This window comes from Eublepharis macularius, chromosome 12, assembly GCF_028583425.1.
Source record: "Eublepharis macularius isolate TG4126 chromosome 12, MPM_Emac_v1.0, whole genome shotgun sequence".
Taxonomy (NCBI): Eukaryota; Metazoa; Chordata; class Lepidosauria; order Squamata; family Eublepharidae; genus Eublepharis; species Eublepharis macularius.
In genome coordinates, this window is record NC_072801.1 from 37,024,324 (window position 1) to 37,043,311 (window position 18,988).

At 45.6% G+C, this 18,988-nt stretch overlaps 2 protein-coding genes across 6 annotated transcripts in view; one reads left to right on the forward strand and one right to left on the reverse strand.

Annotated features, from left to right (window-relative positions):
• The window catches only part of ERBB2 (erb-b2 receptor tyrosine kinase 2), a 58,028-nt gene extending 49,916 nt beyond the window's left edge, over positions 1-8,112 (forward strand). The window contains exons 21-27 of the mRNA XM_054995245.1: positions 1,817-1,972; positions 3,062-3,137; positions 3,240-3,386; positions 4,239-4,336; positions 5,034-5,207; positions 5,650-5,932; positions 6,986-8,112. Of these exons, the coding sequence (XP_054851220.1) occupies positions 1,817-1,972; positions 3,062-3,137; positions 3,240-3,386; positions 4,239-4,336; positions 5,034-5,207; positions 5,650-5,932; positions 6,986-7,374 (1,323 nt within the window). The 3' untranslated portion in view covers positions 7,375-8,112. The remainder of the gene's footprint in view (positions 1-1,816; positions 1,973-3,061; positions 3,138-3,239; positions 3,387-4,238; positions 4,337-5,033; positions 5,208-5,649; positions 5,933-6,985) is intronic.
• A 1,519-nt stretch (positions 8,113-9,631) lies between these two features.
• Positions 9,632-18,611, reverse strand: MIEN1 (migration and invasion enhancer 1). 5 transcript variants are annotated; one of them, XR_008598015.1, is made up of 6 exons: positions 18,420-18,611; positions 15,787-15,884; positions 14,846-14,922; positions 13,863-13,893; positions 11,464-11,591; positions 9,632-10,607 (listed from the first exon to the last, which is right to left on the reverse strand). XR_008598015.1 is itself a non-coding variant. In XM_054995248.1 (5 exons), exons 1-5 carry the CDS (start codon positions 18,497-18,499, stop codon positions 10,594-10,596), a joined length of 300 nt encoding a protein of 99 aa, XP_054851223.1. In that variant the 5' UTR covers positions 18,500-18,611; the 3' UTR covers positions 9,632-10,593. The 5 variants fall into 5 exon arrangements, 3 of the variants coding, with proteins under 3 accessions (XP_054851223.1, XP_054851221.1, XP_054851222.1); XR_008598014.1 differs by having other exon boundaries at positions 9,632-10,611; XM_054995248.1 differs by lacking the exon at positions 11,464-11,591.
• Positions 18,612-18,988: the final 377 nt, after the last annotated feature.

Sequence of the window (18,988 nt, forward strand, 5' to 3'; positions counted from 1 at the left end):
CCTAAACAAGATGTCTAAAAAAGTGAATTTCAGCAAGTGTATTCTACAGCTGCAGTGCTATATTGGGAGAAACTTCAATACAAGTTGCCAGAATTTACAGCAATTAAAGGCAATGTGTGTGTTTTATGTGCTTTCAAGTTGCTTCTGACTTATGGCACCCCAATGAATGAAAGACCTCCAAAGCGGAGTACCGAATCAGGTTCAAGGTTTTGGTTCTAACCTATAAAGCCCTATGCGGACTGGGACCTGCGTATCTGTGGGACTGCCTCTCCCCATATGAATCCCAGAGGACTCTTCGTTCCAGTGAGAAACGTCTGCTAAAGGTCCCTGGCCCCAGGGAGGCCCGCCTGGCATCGACCAGGGCCAGGGCCTTTTCGGTCCTGGCCCCAGCCTGGTGGGAACGCTCTGTCTGATGAGACCAAGGCCCAGCAAGACTTGTTATCCTTTCACTGGGCCTGTTAGACGGAGCTGTTCCGCCAGGCATATGGGCGGTGCTAGGCGGAGCCCCCCTGGCCAGTTGATGGTGGATTGGGCCCTCCCCACCACACAAATACCCCCCATTTTACTATGAAGATGCTCTGAAAATGACTTAGGCTGGTCAGTTGTGCTGCTATGTTCAGGTTTTTATATGTATTTTAAATTGTGTAATATTTTGGATGTTTTATGGTTGCTAATTTATAATAATTATTTTATATATTTTAACTGTATGTGCCTGTAATCCGCCCTGAGCCTGCTGGAAATGTGGGGAGGGTGGAATATAAATTGAAATAAATAAATAAATAGATAAATAAATAAATAAAATGTCCTGCCCTTAAGAGACTTGCTCAGATTTTGCAAACTGAAGGAATCCTTTGTTGAGTCAAACCATCTCATTTTGGGTCTTCCTGTTTTCCTACTCCCTTCAACTTTTCCTAGCATTATTGACTTTTCCAGAGAGTCTTATCTTCTCATGATGGGACCAAAGTACAATAGCCTCAGTTCTGTCATTTTAGCTTCTATGGAGAATTCAGGCTTGATTTGATCTAGAACCCACTTGTTTGTCTTTTTGGCCCCCCCGTGGTATCCACAAGTGCTGTGTTGTCGGAAAGATGCACCCAGCACTTGAGAATGAGGAATTCAATAGACAGAAAATCCCTGCATGTTCTCTCTGTCTTTTCATCCTTTTAAAAACATCCAGCAAGTTTCTAGCTTTTTTGAGTATAGTAAAAACACAAATGAGAATTCTGGTAGTCGAGGGTTCAGTGCCCCTGCCTCAACAGCCCTCTGCCTCACAATCTTCTTGCCCGTGTAAGCTCTCTTTGAGCACTGAAATTTGTATAAGCTGCTTGAACATTATTTGGATAGGCCTATACAGGGGCAGAACACGTGCTTCATTCTCAATCTGAGGAGGAATCTCGGGTAGCCAGGGTAGAGAAGGCATCTGCCTGGGACCTTGGGGGGCTGCAGCCAATTGGAGTGGACAATACTAGGCTAGAGGGACCAATGGACTGACTTGGTTCCTACATTCAGATATCTTTGTTTATGTAAGCTGTTTAAGAAAGAATAACCCGTCTGCCAGATGTGAGCAAGCTTCATAAGTGCTCCCACCTCCCATTTTATTTAACTCTGGAGACTCATCTTTCAAAGTAAGTTGAGCAAGCTTGTTATGAGTCCATGAGAGGTGAAATTAATTTTAATTAACAACTCTTGCCCTCCCCCCTGTTGTTCTGCTACTGGGGATGAGGTATGCACCCATCCAACACTTGCATTACTGCATCTGTTCAAGAGCTTAAGAAAATAATTCCCCAGACAGGTATATTTTTCTTTCCGTTCTCAGGGGATGAGCTACCTGGAGGATGTCCGTCTGGTTCATCGGGATTTAGCTGCCCGGAACGTCTTGGTGAAGAGCCCCAATCATGTCAAGATCACAGACTTTGGCTTGGCCCGGCTACTGGACATAGACGAGACAGAATATCACGCAGATGGAGGAAAGGTGAGAAGAATGAAGGTTGTAAGCCCAGGATCGATTGGGCTGCTGAGCAAGGGCAAGTCAAACATGGGCCACAGGGGTCTGCACATAGTAGGCTGGGGAGGATTTTTATGTGCAGCTGGTTTGGGGCTCAACAAACCGACTCCTGATCTTGTGCTGTAACTGCAAGCATCCCCAAACAGTACAGGATTGGGTACTCCAGTCAATGGAGAGAGATTAGTGTGCTCTGAAACTTATTTTGCATTGCACATCCCCAAGCACGCTGCTGGCACATTTCTAGGCCCTTGGTCGGTAATATCTGTAAGTGCAGACTGAACTTCAAAATAAATGTTTTTTTTAAAAAACCTTTGTAAATAACTGCACCAGGGTAGTGGCACGCACCTTTTCCTGTCCTTATTGTCACCATTGCTGCCTTTCCTTCCTCTCCTATTGTGGGGATATTTCTAGTGCTTATTTGGTTTATTTTTTAAAATGTAGCTAATTATTTTGACATGGTGATTCATTCTTTCTTCACGCAAAGCCGCTTATAAAACCGAAACGATGAGTATAGTAAAACCAGGTTAGCAAAAGGTCAACCCCAAATTAGTTCAGCTTGGCCAATGAACTGCATGTATCGGTGCTTCTAGTGTTGCTCTGTATGAACTAGGCCAGCACAATGGAGGCCGTGTAGGGAGGGCTTTCTTTATCACCCCTAGGCATGCAGCATCCAGAATAGTAAACTGTCTCTGGGTTGTGTTACTTCAAACTGCAGATGAGGGCCCATCTCACAGAACATTCCTTCACACAATATTCCCTCCACACAGAAAGTAAGCATCTTATGGGAAAGGATTGTAGACCACCCTTCTCCCCAAAAGCCTAGTTTTTGGTGTGCAAGAAATGTTTTTGTGTGTAGAGGGTCATTCTGTCCTGCAAAATCCCTCCTACTGTCTAGTTCAGCCAATTCATAGGAGTAAGCCAAAGCTAATGCTTGTTACAGTTCCTGTGGGAGTTCCAGGAAGTTCCCTTGTGCTTGGCTATTGCCTGGCCTCAACCCACAGAGGACTGGTTTGGTGCCATCTGGCTATCACTGTTTTATTCTTTGGTCTTGCCCAGGTGCCCATCAAGTGGATGGCTCTGGAATCCATCTTGCGCAGACGTTTCACCCACCAAAGTGACGTGTGGAGCTATGGTATGTGAAGGTCTCAGGGCAACATCCTGTCCACCCTCTCCTGTTGAGAACACCTGATGGTCTTGACACTTGGTGGAAACCACCTCTCCTCTCTCTCTCCAGGTGTCACTGTATGGGAACTGATGACATTTGGTGCCAAACCGTACGATGGTATCCCAGCCCGAGAGATCCCTGATTTACTGGAGAAAGGAGAACGGTTGCCCCAGCCCCCCATCTGCACCATTGATGTCTACATGATCATGGTGAAATGTACGGGACCAGGGAGGATGATTCTGCCATGCAAAACAATGGTTGCAATGTTGCTGGCCCTCAGTCTGTTGGTAACGAGTGTAAAAAGAACTCTGGAAGAGATTCCTTGCAGGCTGATCTGCATCTCTCATCTAGAGTTCCTTTAGAAACTCTGTTTTCTAAAAACTCTTGGATTGTTTTTAATTTTTAAAAAATGGACTGGTAAGATATTCTTCTGTGAGAGGGCAGAAAAGCATGGTATATGATACTGTATACATCATTCTGCTGATAACAGACCTCAGCTTTTTTCTGGGGTGAAAAAAGGAAATTTCTAGCGTTTATGGCTGCAGTGATATATTTGACAAAGCGTAGGGCATGCTTGCTGAACCCCTCAGATGAGATTTCCACTGTTTCTGGACAGCTCCTTCTGCAGACTCCTCCAGTGGATCTAGTCCTGTACAAGAATAAAATACATTATTGCTGTGTTGTGGAATTCAGCATGAACTGGGCTCAGAATTTGGATTCACTGGGAAGAGAATTTTCCTTTTATTTTTCACATACAGTACAAAGAGTCCTGAGCTTTGTAATGCTTAAAACAGTTGTGTTTAGTGCATGATATGTAGACACAGGAGAAAGGAAACAGATATCTAAATTGCAAATATGTACATTCTGTGGTAGGGAAGAAAGTATTTTGAAATACCCAGAATTCTTTCAGTATATTGAAATGCCTGAATTCTCTAATGGGGCACCCTAGCAGGCTGACACCCCTGTAAGTGACTTAATTTTTGCAGTCTGCTGTCTGTCACATTGTGGGGAATTAGTTCTCTTCTGCTTGGAAGAGGACTGTATGTTTGTGTTTCATTTCCCACTCAGGTTGGATGATTGACTCAGAATGCCGGCCCAAGTTCCGGGAACTGGTCACAGAGTTCTCGCGGATGGCCAGGGACCCACAGCGCTTTGTGGTCATCCAGGTGAGCTTACAGCGTTGGTGGTGGGGAAAGCAATCTCATCCCGCAGGGTTCTGTGATATTCCTGGAAAGAGTTTTTCACAAGTGTTGCTAAACAGGAAGAAGGAGAGGAAGTATCAATAGCATCAAACTTTCCTTGCTGGATAAAACAAAGGTCATTGAATAAATCCAGCATTCTGTCTGCGGCGGTGGCCACCTTGATGCTTTTGGGTACTCACAAGAAGGGTTTGAAACCAGCAGCCTACTTCTTTTATGGTCCCCAGCATCTGCTATTATGAACTGCTCAAAGCAAGACATTAACACAGGACAAGAGAGCCATGATGTGATGGTGCTAAGGGGGCTTTCTGTAGTTGCCTGTAGCTTCTGTGGCTGGCAGCTGCTGCTATAGGCACTTTAAGACATCTGAAGATGTGTAGGCTGGTTTGCAAGCTGCTGTGTGAATGGGATTGTTCTATGCTTAAGATCCAATTGATCTGAAGGATGGAAGAAATTGGATCACCCCTCAGACTGGCTAAAGGTTCTGTGCGTGGTGTTTGGCATTCTGTTGTGGCCTATGACTGGCACCGCTGGCCTTAATCCTCTGGATTAAAACTCTGGTCCCTGGTGCAATTCAACTCCTCTTACTTGTGACCTTTGGCAGTTCTAATTATTATTTTTATTTTAAATGTGCATAACAGTCATGGTTGGTCTTCCTTGACAGAATGATGATGCGATGGGCCTAGCCAGTCCCATTGACAGCACTTTCTACCGCACTTTGCTAGAGGAGGAAGACATGCAAGATTTGGTGGATGCTGAAGAGTATCTCGTTCCCCACCAGGGCTTCTTCAGTACTGAGATGTCATCTGATTACCGATCCAGGATCCCCTCAACCAGAGTAAGCACAAGGCTCAAGTACTTAAGTTGTCATAACAACAGGCAAAGTCAGCATGTCTCTTGGCTACTTTATGCTTCCAGCGTGCTATGCTCTCTTCTCCTTTTGGAGGTGCATGAGTACAATGGGGTGTGCTCAAATTCATTGACTTCCTGGTTTTTACCTTCGCTTGTTAGCTGTTGGATAGGTGGTAGAGGCCATGCAGGCACAAGTTATATAATTTTACCTTTTTTTAAAAAAAAGCTCAGAATTTTAAACTTCCCCCTCCACTCAAGCACAGGCTATGAAATGGCCCTAAAATATTCCCTGGATATTTGCTCCTTCCTCTTCTGCTTCTAGGCTGAGATATGGATATCTCAACTTGCCTCTCCAAATCAGAGGATCAAGTTTCTAAATCTCATTATTTCACCAGAGCCATATGCATCCCTCCCCATCTATTTTTCAGAGTGCCACAGAAACGCAAACGCATACAGAGGAGGTGGAGACGGAGGCATCAGCTCAGTATCCCTATCTGGGCCCTGATCTCCCAGAACACTTAGAACCCATCTCCCTCCACTCACTGGAGGACGACTACACAGGCAGGAAGCTACTGCGGATGCCGCCACTGCTGCAGGAGCCTGGCAGTCTCCAGCGCTACAGCGAAGACCCTACCAGTACTTTGATGAATGACAATGAGAGTCTGGAAGCCAAGAACTACAGTTCACCTCTACCCTGTGGTGTTGTTCCAGGTAGAAGTTAGTGTTTGATACATATGTATGACTGCATATATTCTGTGCACAGGCAACCAAATGGATGCAGGCTTAGTTTTGTTTCTAAAGAAAGTTTCTAGTCCTCTTGACCATAAAGGTTTTCTTTTTTAAGTATGCCAGTCATGAGTTTTGGAGGACTTAGGAAATGAATATTGCTTGGAGGGTGTTATTTATTAATTAATTAAAATACTTATACCTTGTCTTTCCTCATGGCTCAAAGCTGCTTACACATGATTAAAAGTATCACTATTTAAAACAAATAGTGAATTCCTCCGTCTGTTTAAATTTTGCTGCCAGTTTTAAATTGCTTTTAGCTATATGTTACTCATTTTCTATTGTATTGTGTTTTAATCGGGTTGTGACCTGCGGGGAGAGCGGACTGAGCCAAGCTACAAGTGATGCCCCTCTCCTCCCCTCCTCCCCTCTCTTCCTCTATATTTGACCAGTTTCTGTTGGCCCTCCATGCATCTGACGAAGAGAAATGTGATTCTCGAAAGCTTACGCTGCAATAAAATTGGTTAATCTTAAAGGTGCTACTGGACTCTTTTTGATTACACAGGTTGGACACTTGTCAGCTTCCCTCAAGTTTTGATGGGAAATGTAGGCATCCTGGTCTTGCAGCTGTAATGTTGTTGGTAATGGAGAGCCAAGCTGTAAAACCAGGATGCCTACATTTCCCATCAAAACTTGAGGGAAGCTGACAAGTATCCAACCTGTGTAAGGCGTCACTTGTAGCTTGGCTCTATAAGTCAAATAAATAAATAAATCCCCATGTGACACCTCTCCCTCAAAGATGCTTGTGGTCTTTACCGTGTTCCCCCTCATGCTCTCAGGAATCAGTTCCACAAAGTGGATGCTACAATGAAGAAGTCATGGGCCTTAACACCTGGCAGATTACCTTCATTGGGGAACAGCCAGTTAGTGGCTGCCTGACTGTAGTTGGTGCATGGAGATATATGAGAGGAGCTGGTTCTTGATCAGCTTCCACAGCCTGGCTTTCACATTCCTTTGACTTTCCTTTACCCTCTGCAGAGTATGTGAACCAATCAGAGAACAGCCTCTCACCTAGCAAAAGCCTGCGAACTCCAGGATCGACACTGGAAAAGCCAAAGGGTCATTTGGGCAAGAACGGGCTCATCAAGGAACCAAAGAGTGCCTTCCACAGCAGCTTCCCCAATGTGGTGGAGAACCCAGAGTATCTGACACCACGTAACCTCCCTGTGGCTGGCCCATTGCCACAAGCGTTTGACAACCTCTATTATTGGAATCAGGAGACCCCCAAGAGCCACCCGGCAGAATTCTTTCCCACTTCTGCTTCTCCTGCTGCCACTAACAGCTTCACCACAACCCCGACCGTGGAGAACCTGGAGTACCTTGGCCTAACAGAATCGGTCACTCATTCCAATGACTTACCAGCCTAAAGGGCCTCCTTCCCATTCACCAGTGAAATCTACTTTCACAATCCAGGCAGCTCAGGACTATGAATGCACATAAGATGGCAGGGATCCCTTAAGGCTTTGGCAGCCCTCTTTGGGCCAAGCAAGCCTGTTCTTCCTCCTAGCAGCTGGGCTAAGCAAGCCCCCATCGTGCAATTTGAACAAAGAAGGCTGTGGTATGGCAAGGAAACAAAATGGAGGGTTTGTTCAACCTGCCCTTGTCAGTCCCTGCCTTTCTTTTCCTGGATCTCAAGACAAAAAGGAGGTCAGGAAAAGAACTAAAGAATCAGAACAGTGGAATGGTTTTTGAAACTTTTGAGGGCTTTCTTAATGGAGGATTTTTTTATAAGAAAAAACAAAGTCCAATTGTGAGCTTATCTTGGAATCTTTGTTGGTTTATTTTTATGGCAGTGGCGAAAAAGGAATATTTGACCCTGACAAGTTCAGAAAATACTGACATCCAAGGGGTTATGGTGAAATAATCTGTGGTGGAATGGACACAAAATTCCTCTCTAGTGAGGGTGGGAGGAGATGACTTTGTCAAGTGACAAAAGCAAACTGTGGTGTGTTTTTTCTCAATATCAAAAGAAAATTCCAGAAGGGTCAGATGAGGAACTGAAATTGTCTTTGATTCATGTTATGAGCAGTTTGGCTTGAAGAGAATCTGAAAAAGAATTAAGTTTGGAGGGATTCTCTTTTTAAATAACACCCCATTTTATGCTCTTTTCTTAGTGCTGTGTTCCATGTCCCAGCGGTTGCAACTTTTCTTTTGAGGCTACTGAATCAAAAAGCCAAGAACAATTTAGGGACTGATGGGTGCAAGGGGGAGGATGGGAGAGTTTAAGTCATGATAGTTCCATGGAAACAAGATGCTTGCTTTACTGATGGTCTTGGAATATTTATTATGCTGAAGCAGGTTAGGGTGTTTTGTATACCACAATTACACAGGAGGTGAACAAAACTGCAGAATGTGGTAGTGGGTGCAGAACTGAAGTTCCTGAGAACTTTCTTTTTCTTTCTGGTTGTAAAAGCAAGTTTCTAGCCCTTACAGCCATGAAGGTATGTGCTTGAAAGGGGCAAAAAGGGAAAGGTGAAAAGGTACTAAAATCTCAGAAACCAGAGATAGTGGAGTAAGACAGCCAGAAATATTGGGGTGGAGTTTTAGTATTCCACATATCAGCTTGCTTCACATCCCATGATTAAGAAATGAGTGAAAACTGAAGAATAAATTATGCTGCATCATAGAAACCACACCAGTTTGCTCAGTTTGCATAACTTATATAGCTCAGAGGATGGCGTTTTTTCCACACAACTGAGAATTAAGAGATGGTGCTCAACCTTTTTGCTCAGAGCATTCATCAGAGGGCACTGTACGTTTTACTCTCACAGTGACTGCCTTGAAACTGGTGTTCTCCCAACTGAGCAGTTCTGAACTTTTGTTGATCTGCAGCCATCCAAGCTAGGAAGTCTTTATTACTAGGCCTAAAGCCTTTCTCACAGATGGGCTTGTTCATTTTCTAGGGTTCATGTAAAATGTGTTGCTCTGGAATCTGCACATGTAGCAATCTCCCGATTGTTGTTTTGAGCATGTCTGTAAACCACAGGAAAAGCCGAACCTTTCACCCCAGCTGCTAGAGTAAGGGCTGTGGGAATCCTTTCTCATTTCCAAGAGCGTCTCATGAAGGAAGACATTGGCCTTGTGCTCAGTTTGCCCTTCCACTTGGGTTTTCACGCATCAAATTTCTCCCGGTTTAGAGGGAAGCCATCTAATTTGACATGGGGGTTGTTCCTTCAGGCAGCTGGTTTGGGATGCTTTTAAGAGTGACAGGAGGCAGACAGGCCTGATTCAGATGCCGTACATACAACCTATCCTTCTACACAAGTCCAGCTGACCAGGAATGTCATCCATTTCAGTGAGGCACGTACAGGAAAATGTCTTGGTGGACTGTGCTTCTTAATTTGTGGGATAGCCGTTTGGGGTTTCCACAGGCTCTGGGCTGCTAAGGGGAGAAAGGCAGTCAACTTGTCTCATTCCACTTGGAGCATTTTACGATGGGCCCTAAAGGCTTGTGTGGTCAGGAACCTCCTGTCCTGCTTTCCCACGGCACTCCCCTTGCACTGATCTTCGTGTATCTTTGAGGTGATGGTGCTGTGGGACCGTGAAGTTGCTGGCCTTGTGCAAAGCCACTACTCACCACCCCCTTCCTCCTCACCAAGCAGAATTTTGAAGAAATAAATGAAGTGAGGGAAATGTTACGTTTTTATTGTGCAAAGCAGATTAGCTGACTGGCTTGATTACTGGAACTGATGATGGGCGATAGCTTTAAGACAGACGTACTAAACATGCCATCCTAGGCACCTCCTGAAGAAAGTCCTTGACTCGCACAAGAGGGAGGTTGAAACCCTGCAATCCACCAATCAAGAGGGGGAGAGAGGGATGAGTTATCTATTTCTGCCCACCCTTTTCACCCCCACCCTCTCTCTGAAACCCTTTGTTTCCAAACCTGTGTTTTTTGGTATATCCAAGGTAATCTACTGTGGATGGTATACAACAAAATCACAAGTATTTGTATATTTGATATCGATACATTGGTTTTCATTTTCTACCACTTGGCTTAAGTAATTTTTGGTGGAGGGACACTTTTGGCTGGATCCCACCTCCTCCAAGGGGAGTAACGCGAGCATCTCGCAAGCAGTGGATCCACCACGTAGCCCAGACTCAGGCTGCCTGAGGAGACTGGAGGTGACCCTTCTCAGCCAAGGTGAGACTCTGATTTACAAATGCTGGGTGCTGTTAATGGCGGCAGGTGCCCAAACCTCTGAGATGATCTCTGGCAGAACTCTTACTGAGGCAAATGAAGCAACACAGGAAGGTGAGAAGTTTGCTTTGGATGCTATTTCAGTTAATTCCTGGTGTCCTCTATGCAGGGAGGTAGGGGCTCTCCAACAGGGAGCGGTCTGTTTCCAGAGCAAGGGCCGCTGAGTTTTGGAATATCCATGTGCCGGAATGGCAAAGCATTCCTTTTCATGCCTCTTTCCCGGAAAGGTTCTGGAAGTCTGATCTTACTGCTGTTTTCCACATGTGGACCAGCCAGTGGGGCTTCCCTGGTACTGCTGCATCAGCTGATACAGTGTGTGGACAATGGGCTTCCAGAGGGCAGGTTTCTTCATCCCGGTCCCCGTGGCAGTAGTCACCCCTTGCCCTCACATCACTATGACTTTCTCAGGATTTAAAAAAACAAAAACAAATTGAGAATCGTTATATCATTTTAACAGTCTTGCATATCAGGATCTCTGAATTCCCCACGTTCATTTTTTTTAAAAGTACATCTCTAGCCCCTTCAGTTGCTGTGATATGCCTCTCCCTTTTATCTCAGCAACGAACAAGGCTAGAGACAACTTTTTTAAAAAACAAAAGCCGTTACTGCAGAGGACCCGATACACAGATTGGTCTAATAATATTCAACTGCCTTTTTTTTAAAAAAAGCTCAGGGTTGGGGAGGGCTGCCAAAGGGCAGGGGATACAGCGTGTGGCATAAGCAGGACTGGGAAAATCTGAACTTTCCTACTTGCTCAGTAGCCATCCAGACTTTGCATCAAAGTGGATTTGAGAAAGAGGAGAGAAAAGCTGGGGAAACTCCAGGTGGAGCAAAAATGTGCCATGATGTACTGTAGGGAAGCAAGAAGAAAACCAGCTGGCTCCCCACTTTTGGATTTAACTGCATCCCCTGGAGCCCCCAAGCAGGAAGCTAGACCCTGAAGCTCTAAGTCAAAGCCCTGTGCCTGGCACCTCTAGTCAAGACATGATTCAGCCCCGCCCTTCCAATTACGGTCACACCCTGAGCCAGACAGCTGATCCGAATACAAACACCATGTGATAATGATGCTTTGCATACCCGTCCTGATGAAACAGGAGAATGTGGTATATACCATTCCACTGTGGCTCATGTAATGTGTGCTAGAGCGCTTCCTGTTGCCCCCGCAACACCAGGCAAGAGCTGTTTCCAGGTATCCCTGTGAGCCGCCTCACCTGACAGTCAAACGGAACTTCACTAGCAAAAAGTCAGAGATTACCTCAGGGAGAGGACTATGGAGAAGTGGCAAGGGTTGGTGCCACCTGACTCAGCAGACTTAAACTGCCCGACACATACCGTTTGCCCAAGTTTTTCCAGTTGTCTTCCTTTCCACAGCCAACTTTTGCACTGGCAAGGAGGGGATGATGAAAAAAAATTGTCAGCAAGGCACCATAACTAAGGTGATTGTAGCAGCCACTTGGGAATGGAGAGCTGTTGAAAAATGAGCATACCGCAGAGGTAGGTTCTATGGATGGTATCCCAGTAAAATATAGTTGATGGCCTGTACTAGGTTGGACTATATGAATCTGATTTAGCCTAAATCCAACCATGGTCCACTGAGGTCATTCTTCTCTAATTGGCATTAGCTTGCTTCACTCTTATCCACTACTACCTAATACTTTTAATTGGAGATGTCAGAAACCGAACTCCAAACCTTCAGCAGACAGAGCAGATGCTGTACCACTGAGCCCCAACTCTACACCAATGCTTACATGAACTGCTTTCAACTGAGTCAGGCCCTTGGTCTATCAAGGTCAGGACTGTCTACTCTGACTGGCAGCAGCTCTCTGGAGTCAAAGGTCTTTTGCATCACCTGATCTATTACACTGGAGGAGCCAGGGACTGAACCTGGGATCTTCTGCATGCAGGTCGTCTACCACAAAACCATAGCCCCTCTCCAGCTCCAGGAGTAGTTGAACCCAAGCAGAACCTAAATGCTACACTCACTAGGCCTGGGGTGCACATTGTGCAATGTCAAACTTCGGGCATGGTCAACCACAGCAGTGTGGCTCTGTCCCACCTTTTGCAAAACAAACACAACCCTTCAAAGATCAACCAGTCTCCTTGTGGGTACAGTGCCCCTGCAGCATGGGAATCGTGTAGGAAGTGGAAGCCCACCTCCTTCCTCTTGAGTTTTAGACCATGACGATTACTCCCCAGAAGCCATTTCACTTCTTTTTGCACTCATAAATCCTTTAATAGGACTATGGATGAGATGAGCCTGCCGCAGGCGTAAAATCCTTCTGCTGAAAAAGAAGCAAGGCTGCCTCAATCGCATCACTGTGATTTGGATAGAAATAAGAAAAACTAACCAGGTGTTCTTAAATGGACTGTTTTCCTTTTGCGATAGAATCTTGAATTCATTCCAGAGCAGGCCTTGAACCTTGAGAAAATGGGCTGCATCCCACTCTGGAAATCCGGGACAGCGCCTGGTCCCCCTCCCAACTACTTCCACAGTACCAACTGAAACTTTCCTCATTCTATCCCTTTCCCTCACACTATTTACCACAACCATTTAACTTTTTCTTTGTCCTTTTTAATACAATATATATATTGGATTTGTCAACATTCTCAACACATAAATTAGACAGCAAGAAGCAGTATCGACTCTTCCTCCTCAATCCTCACCAAGGCATCTGTGTGTTAATCACAGTTAGCAGCACTGCTGAGACCCGGCCTCTTAGCACTCTGAGGGTGGCAGATAAAGAGGTGAAAATTGGGTGCTAAAAACAGAGGCGTCTAGAAGCAGGAGGGAGGGGCAAAAGAGGAACTACGCTTTACAGTCACAAACTGGTCGTGAGATGAGGTCATATAAAAAAATGTGTGATGCGATGCCGAGAATCTCATCTCTCCCCCACCCCCACCCCGCCCTTAACAGTTGCTGCTTGCAGAGTTTGAGAAATGGCACAGATTTGGCATTGCAGAAATTTGACCCAGGAAAAGATGTGGGGCACCCTCTGGGCACTTAATTCCAGCCTAAGATAAGTGGACCGGGGGGGTGGGGAGAGATGATCAATCCAATTTTTTTAAAAAAGAATTCTTTAACGTGGATCTAAATGCTTGATGAACTACACCCAAGAGTTAGGCAGGTGTTTAACTGTTGCTTCAGAACGATAAAGGGGGAATATTAATGGGTGGTAAGTTCCAAAAAGTAAGACTGTCCTTCAGTCCCAGCCAGGCATGGTTAAAAAAACCCAAAACCTCAGCCTCACCCTCTTTGTGCTTGGGGCTTGCAAAGTCCTCATGGGATGGTCCCCTCTTAAGTCCTGCCCTGCTCCTTAAAAATGAGTGCCAAGGGAGACTTCCTTGAAGGTGAAAGCCTTACTCAACATGTTTTGCAAGGACTCTGTTGCCCCCTCTCCCCCCTGCCAAATCCCCTCCTGTGGTTCTCGCTTACAGGGCTCTCTGGACATTAGCAACCAAAAATATCTTGACCCTGCTCCTGTAGCCCCACCTAGTAAGGTCATTAATTCTGGAGGCAGAGGAAAAGGACAGCTAGAGGTAAGCTGGGGCAGGGTGAAAGGAGGAGGGGGAAACTGAAAGATGGGAAATGGAGAAGGTAAGGCTAAAGAATGATGCATGGCGGGCGGCTCTTAGTGATCTTCTCGAGTGGCTCACCGTTGCTGGCCCTTCGGATGGCTTCAATGAGCTGAAGAGGTGGGAGAGAGAAAACCGAGAGATGTGAATGCTTCCAGGACAGGCTGAGGGCTTGTCTGTACTACTGAATGAGAATAGTTTCATCAAGTACCCTGAGAAATTAGTTATTGCAAAGAGATACCATACGGGGAAACTACATAGCTTAGATTCGAGTCCAGCAGCATCTTAGAGACCAATAAGATTTCCAGGGTATAAGCTTTCAAGAGTCAGAGCTCCCTTCTTCAGATACCTAACAAAGGCAGATTAGACTCTTGCAACTTATACCATGGAAAGCTTGTTGGTCATTATGGTGCTACCAGACTCTTGCTCTTCAACATGGCTACCCACCTGAAACTATCTACAAGTTTAATACATTAAAAATTAAAGTATTCTTTTCACATGTACCTTTATTCTCCCAACTACAACCCTGTAAACAGAAGTCTTTTGTAACTAGGAATGCAGGCAATGCATTCAGTTGGGCTCTGACACCATAAATGTGTTTGTCTTTAAAGTGATGCAAGAGACTTGTTATTTGGGCTGCAGGAGATTAATGAGGTTGCATTTTTGGAATTTATACTGAAGTAGTAGTAACTTGCAAGTTTACTGAAATTTAATCATCCGCCTTTAAATCCATCAAATACAATTTTTTTAAAAAATGAGCTGATATGCCATGTATAACGCTCTGACTTGGATGATTCTGTAACTCCTGCGATGAAGAGCACTAGAAACTTGCACAATGATTTTTAAAAGAATTCTTACAGAATTACATGTGGAGAGGATGCAGGCTGCCAGTTCCCTCTGATCAGCATGGGAAGATGCAGCTGTCTGGGTAATGAAACCCCTTTGAGGAAAGAGCAACTGCTAGCTGCTTGGAAACAGGTGGCTATCAGTGAGACTGTTTCCATTCAAGCTTCCCTGGAAAGCAAGCAACACAAGGGACATCTAGGGGTCAGGGGACAACTCACATCTTTCTCATAAGGGAATCCTCCATTCTCAAGTTTGGAGAAGACCAGCTGGCCATTTATCTCGATCTCAAAAGCTCCTGTAAGGAGGGAAAACAAACAGACACTAGAAATGTACCTGAAAGAGTAATGTGGAAGGGACCAAGAACGTCTAAAGTCAACCCTCGCTTCTCCCCGCCCCCCCCCATTAATACCAAAGCAAAACTATCCCTGTCCAGGTATCAGCTCATGCCATCAAAGTGCCATGAGCAGAAACAGATTGTGTTCAGCTGGTAGATCTGTTCCACCAGGGGACGTACTTTCCCAACAGCACAAGGAGCTTCTGCACCGAGGAAGCTCCATGCACCGGAAGAAAAGCACCTCTGCCTTGCAGAATGAATCCAGGGAACCAACCCACTGAGCTGTGCTGCCTGAAGTGAGCCAAGTCCCACCATATAGGGGATGCCACCTGACTTCTTGGTTTCTAACCCAAACACTAGACCCCACCTAACCCTGTCAGCACCTAGAGGGGGTCTCGTTAGCACCAGTTGTCAAGCTGGGTCCTCGGGAACACTTGTCAAAGAAAAGATCAGGAAAAAGAGACAAACCTCCTCACGACTCACCTTCCCCCACAAAGTGCAGCCACGAGGAAATGTCAGGCTTGTTCTAGTTATATTCTCAGCTCACACCTGTGAACAGTGAAGCTTCACTTGCCAGTGCCCCTCAGGAACTAAGTGCCTGTGGAACACTCCCCAGGGTCTCCGCACTGTTAACTAGACCCTAAAATTTCTGTACCTCTAGCATGCTTCTGAGGGTTTCCAGCATATTAAATGCTTGATGATTCAGCTCTCATGTGTTAGTGTTGCAGCAACACTCTGTGAGCTGCAGCGTGAACAGCCTCATGCTACGAACAAGGTCTTACTAAGAACTCCAAGTCTCCATGCAGAAGCATCCTGGGACCATACCTGTCCCTCCAAGTCGGGATTCGATCTCCACATCAGGATACTCTTCTTTGACTGCACTCGCCAGCTCCAGATAGGCGGACTCAAAGCCACAGGGCTTGCTGGGAAGAAAAATGCAAAAAACAAGAGAGAAACACGGTAAGATCAGCAAAAAAAAAAGCACAAGCACTGTAAAAAACGTACTACAAAGTATCTCAAAGTATATAAAGTGGATATATAGTGAAACAATATATCCAACAGTATCAATGTACATTCCAAAACAATAGGCTATATATACTTTGAGATACTTTGTAGTAAGCTTTTCAGGGAAGAAAAATGCAGGCAGTGTATAAAATGGAAGCTAGTTAAAGAAGGGAGTTTACATCAGAATTGGGAAACCGTGCAGGACAAATGCAAGTACACAGTGTATGCTGTTCACACATGGCTGATGTTTACACCTTCCTTTTTGAAGAGGCATAACCAAAACACATGTTCATATGGGATTGTCTTCATGGCTGGCCCAAACACCCACCATCAGACACAGCCCCCCATGTAGTGGGGCCAGTGCCCGTGTGCAAATAAATTCTGCACTTGTTTAGTATCTTACTGTGTACGTGCATGGAAAGTGCATAACCCTGCCCATCCTCCAAGGAGCTCAAGGAGGCATGCATCATTCTCCCTCCCCCATTTTATCTTCACGACAACCTTTGAGGTAGGTTAACTGCTCTGGATGTGGCCAGCATCTTGATGCCTGGGAATTTGGAGTATCCCATCTTGAATTCCATGACGGAAGGTAATTGAAATATAAACTGCCTCAAACCAGTGCCTAGATGTGGTGGTTCAGTGACCAAGGGAAAATATGCTGAAATACTCCAGACAAGACAGAAGTGAAGGTGGTTAAGCAAGGCTGATGGGAATAATCTGCCGACTCGGGATTTAGTTAACTTATTTATTTCACAACATTTATAGACTGCCTTTCTCAAGGATACAAAGGGGATATTGTTTTTTGATTTCATGTGGAACTTTATGGCTGTACAAATTGAGAAAAAGACACAAGGCTGGAACCGGACTAGACCAGCAATTCTAATTGATTCTCCTTTTCTGCTACAATATAATTCCTCAGGTACCCCAGGAGCAGCATTTCATGGGAATCAGCAGGAGGCAGTGACAGGGAGGAAAGTTCCACGCTACTCATGGATAATTTAGTTTGGATCCAACCCACAAGGCAGATAAGTTTATCCCTTGCAGACCATGTGAAGAGCTTGGAGGTGTTCTACGACCTGGAGAACTGAACTGCCAGACTTACTAAGACTTCCATCTTCAAATTACGTCTTGCTCGTAAGCTATCTTCCTCAGCTACGCCAACCCAGGTGTGCTACAAGAGGTTCCTGTTCACGGGAGCGTGGGAACTTCAATTAGTGCAAAATGCAGCATCTGGTTTTCTAGCCGCTTCACTGGTTGCTCATTAGTTTCCTGTCTCCGTACAAGGAGCTGGACCACTAAAGCCCTTCATGACTTGGGACCTGCGTGTCTGAAGGTCCAACTCCCCATGCATGAACCCATGCACCAAGAAGGCTCCAATCCTGACAGCTCTTGCTTGCTACTCAAGAACGTCCAGCATTCCACAGCCTGGTGCTGGGCCTTTTTGGCCACTGCCCCATCTCTCTGGAACAGTCCCAAGAGCACCTTCCCATAAGCGAAATCCTATTCAGAGAACTTGCCTCTGAACATACCATTTCTGTGTTACTTGCCACCAGCTTGGCTCTCTAGGCAAGGGTGTTTTGCAAGACTTGGATAATGAGTGGCAAGCATGCCTTGCTGCAAGCTGCCCTGGGCCTTGGAATGGCTCTCACATGTTTATGTTGTTTTAACAGAATGTGATTGTTTTGTACGCAGAATTGGAAACTGCCTTGTGGTGGGAGTGGAACTGGAAAAATGTTTTAAAAATACATTAAAATAAATACACCACATTGGATCTCAACAACCTATCAGCCCTACTGCTGCAATTCGCATTTTGCAAAACTCTTTTAAGACTGAGAGCAGCAGTGATGCTCTATAAACCACAGTACACATCACTGATGGTGTATCATAATAAATTAACAATATATGAACCAAATAAAAATAATTATTTAATATAAATGTGTTAAATTAACAACTATCAATAAACACCATTATCAGTTATGTGTGGACTTAATTGTTACCTTCCCATATTAACAGAAAAAAATGTGACCATTATCAATTGTATTTATGAATGTGTGTTATAGAGCGCCCTCAATTTATGGCGACTCCTGGTGAGGTTTTCATGGGGAAAAACTAACAGAGGTGGTTTGCCATTGCCTGCCTCTGCAACCCCGGTCTTCGTTGGAGGTCTCCCATCCCATTACTAACCAAGGCCGATCCTGCTTAGCTTCTGAGTTCTGATGAAATCAGAGTACCCATTGCTTAATAAATAATACAAAGCACCGACTGAGAGAAGAACGGTGGTAAGAAAGCGGGCTGCATGAACTTACAACAACACGAGGGCGGGGTCTATACTAAGTGGGCAGGGCCAGGAAAAAGAAACTGCGGAATGAAAAGGTAGGCGAAGATTGCAAGGGGTGGGCGGGGTCTGTTTTAGCTGTCAGCGACCACGCCCACAACCTGCCTCTCTCTCTCACCAGTACTCCACCACGATCCGGACCCCTCCTCCGGCCTCGGGCGGAGTCTCCCCGGCGGGCTCTCCGGAGCCGTCGCTCATCGCGCCCCCTTCCAGTCAGTTCCTCCGCCAACGCCTTATTCTCTGGCCTCCGCTAGGTCGAGAGCCGCGTCCGGAGCGGAGATGGATTTCCGGTACATTCCACGTCACGTGGCGATGGGGAGTAAGTGAAAGACTTCCGGTTTTTAGGCGCGCGGGCTTTTGGACAAAGGTCGGTTTCCAGGTTTCCCGCCGTATCCTTTCCGTCCAAGCAGAAAAGCTTTGGCGCCCTCTACAGAATCTTATTGAGAAGCTCAGCCTCCGGGGAGAGCTTGAGCCCCGTTCATTCCCTCCCTGCAGTTGCCATAAGTGTAAACAACGCGCCCTAAGCCATGTGGAGGAGGGGAAATTACCTCATCTGTCCCCCCCCCCCCATGAATCTGTGACATTTCCATAATAGGCACCTCAACGTCTTCCTCACCATCTCTCATACGTGATGTACTTATTTATCCGGCCCAGCTTGGCTTCCCTTTCCCCAGTTTATCCTCACAA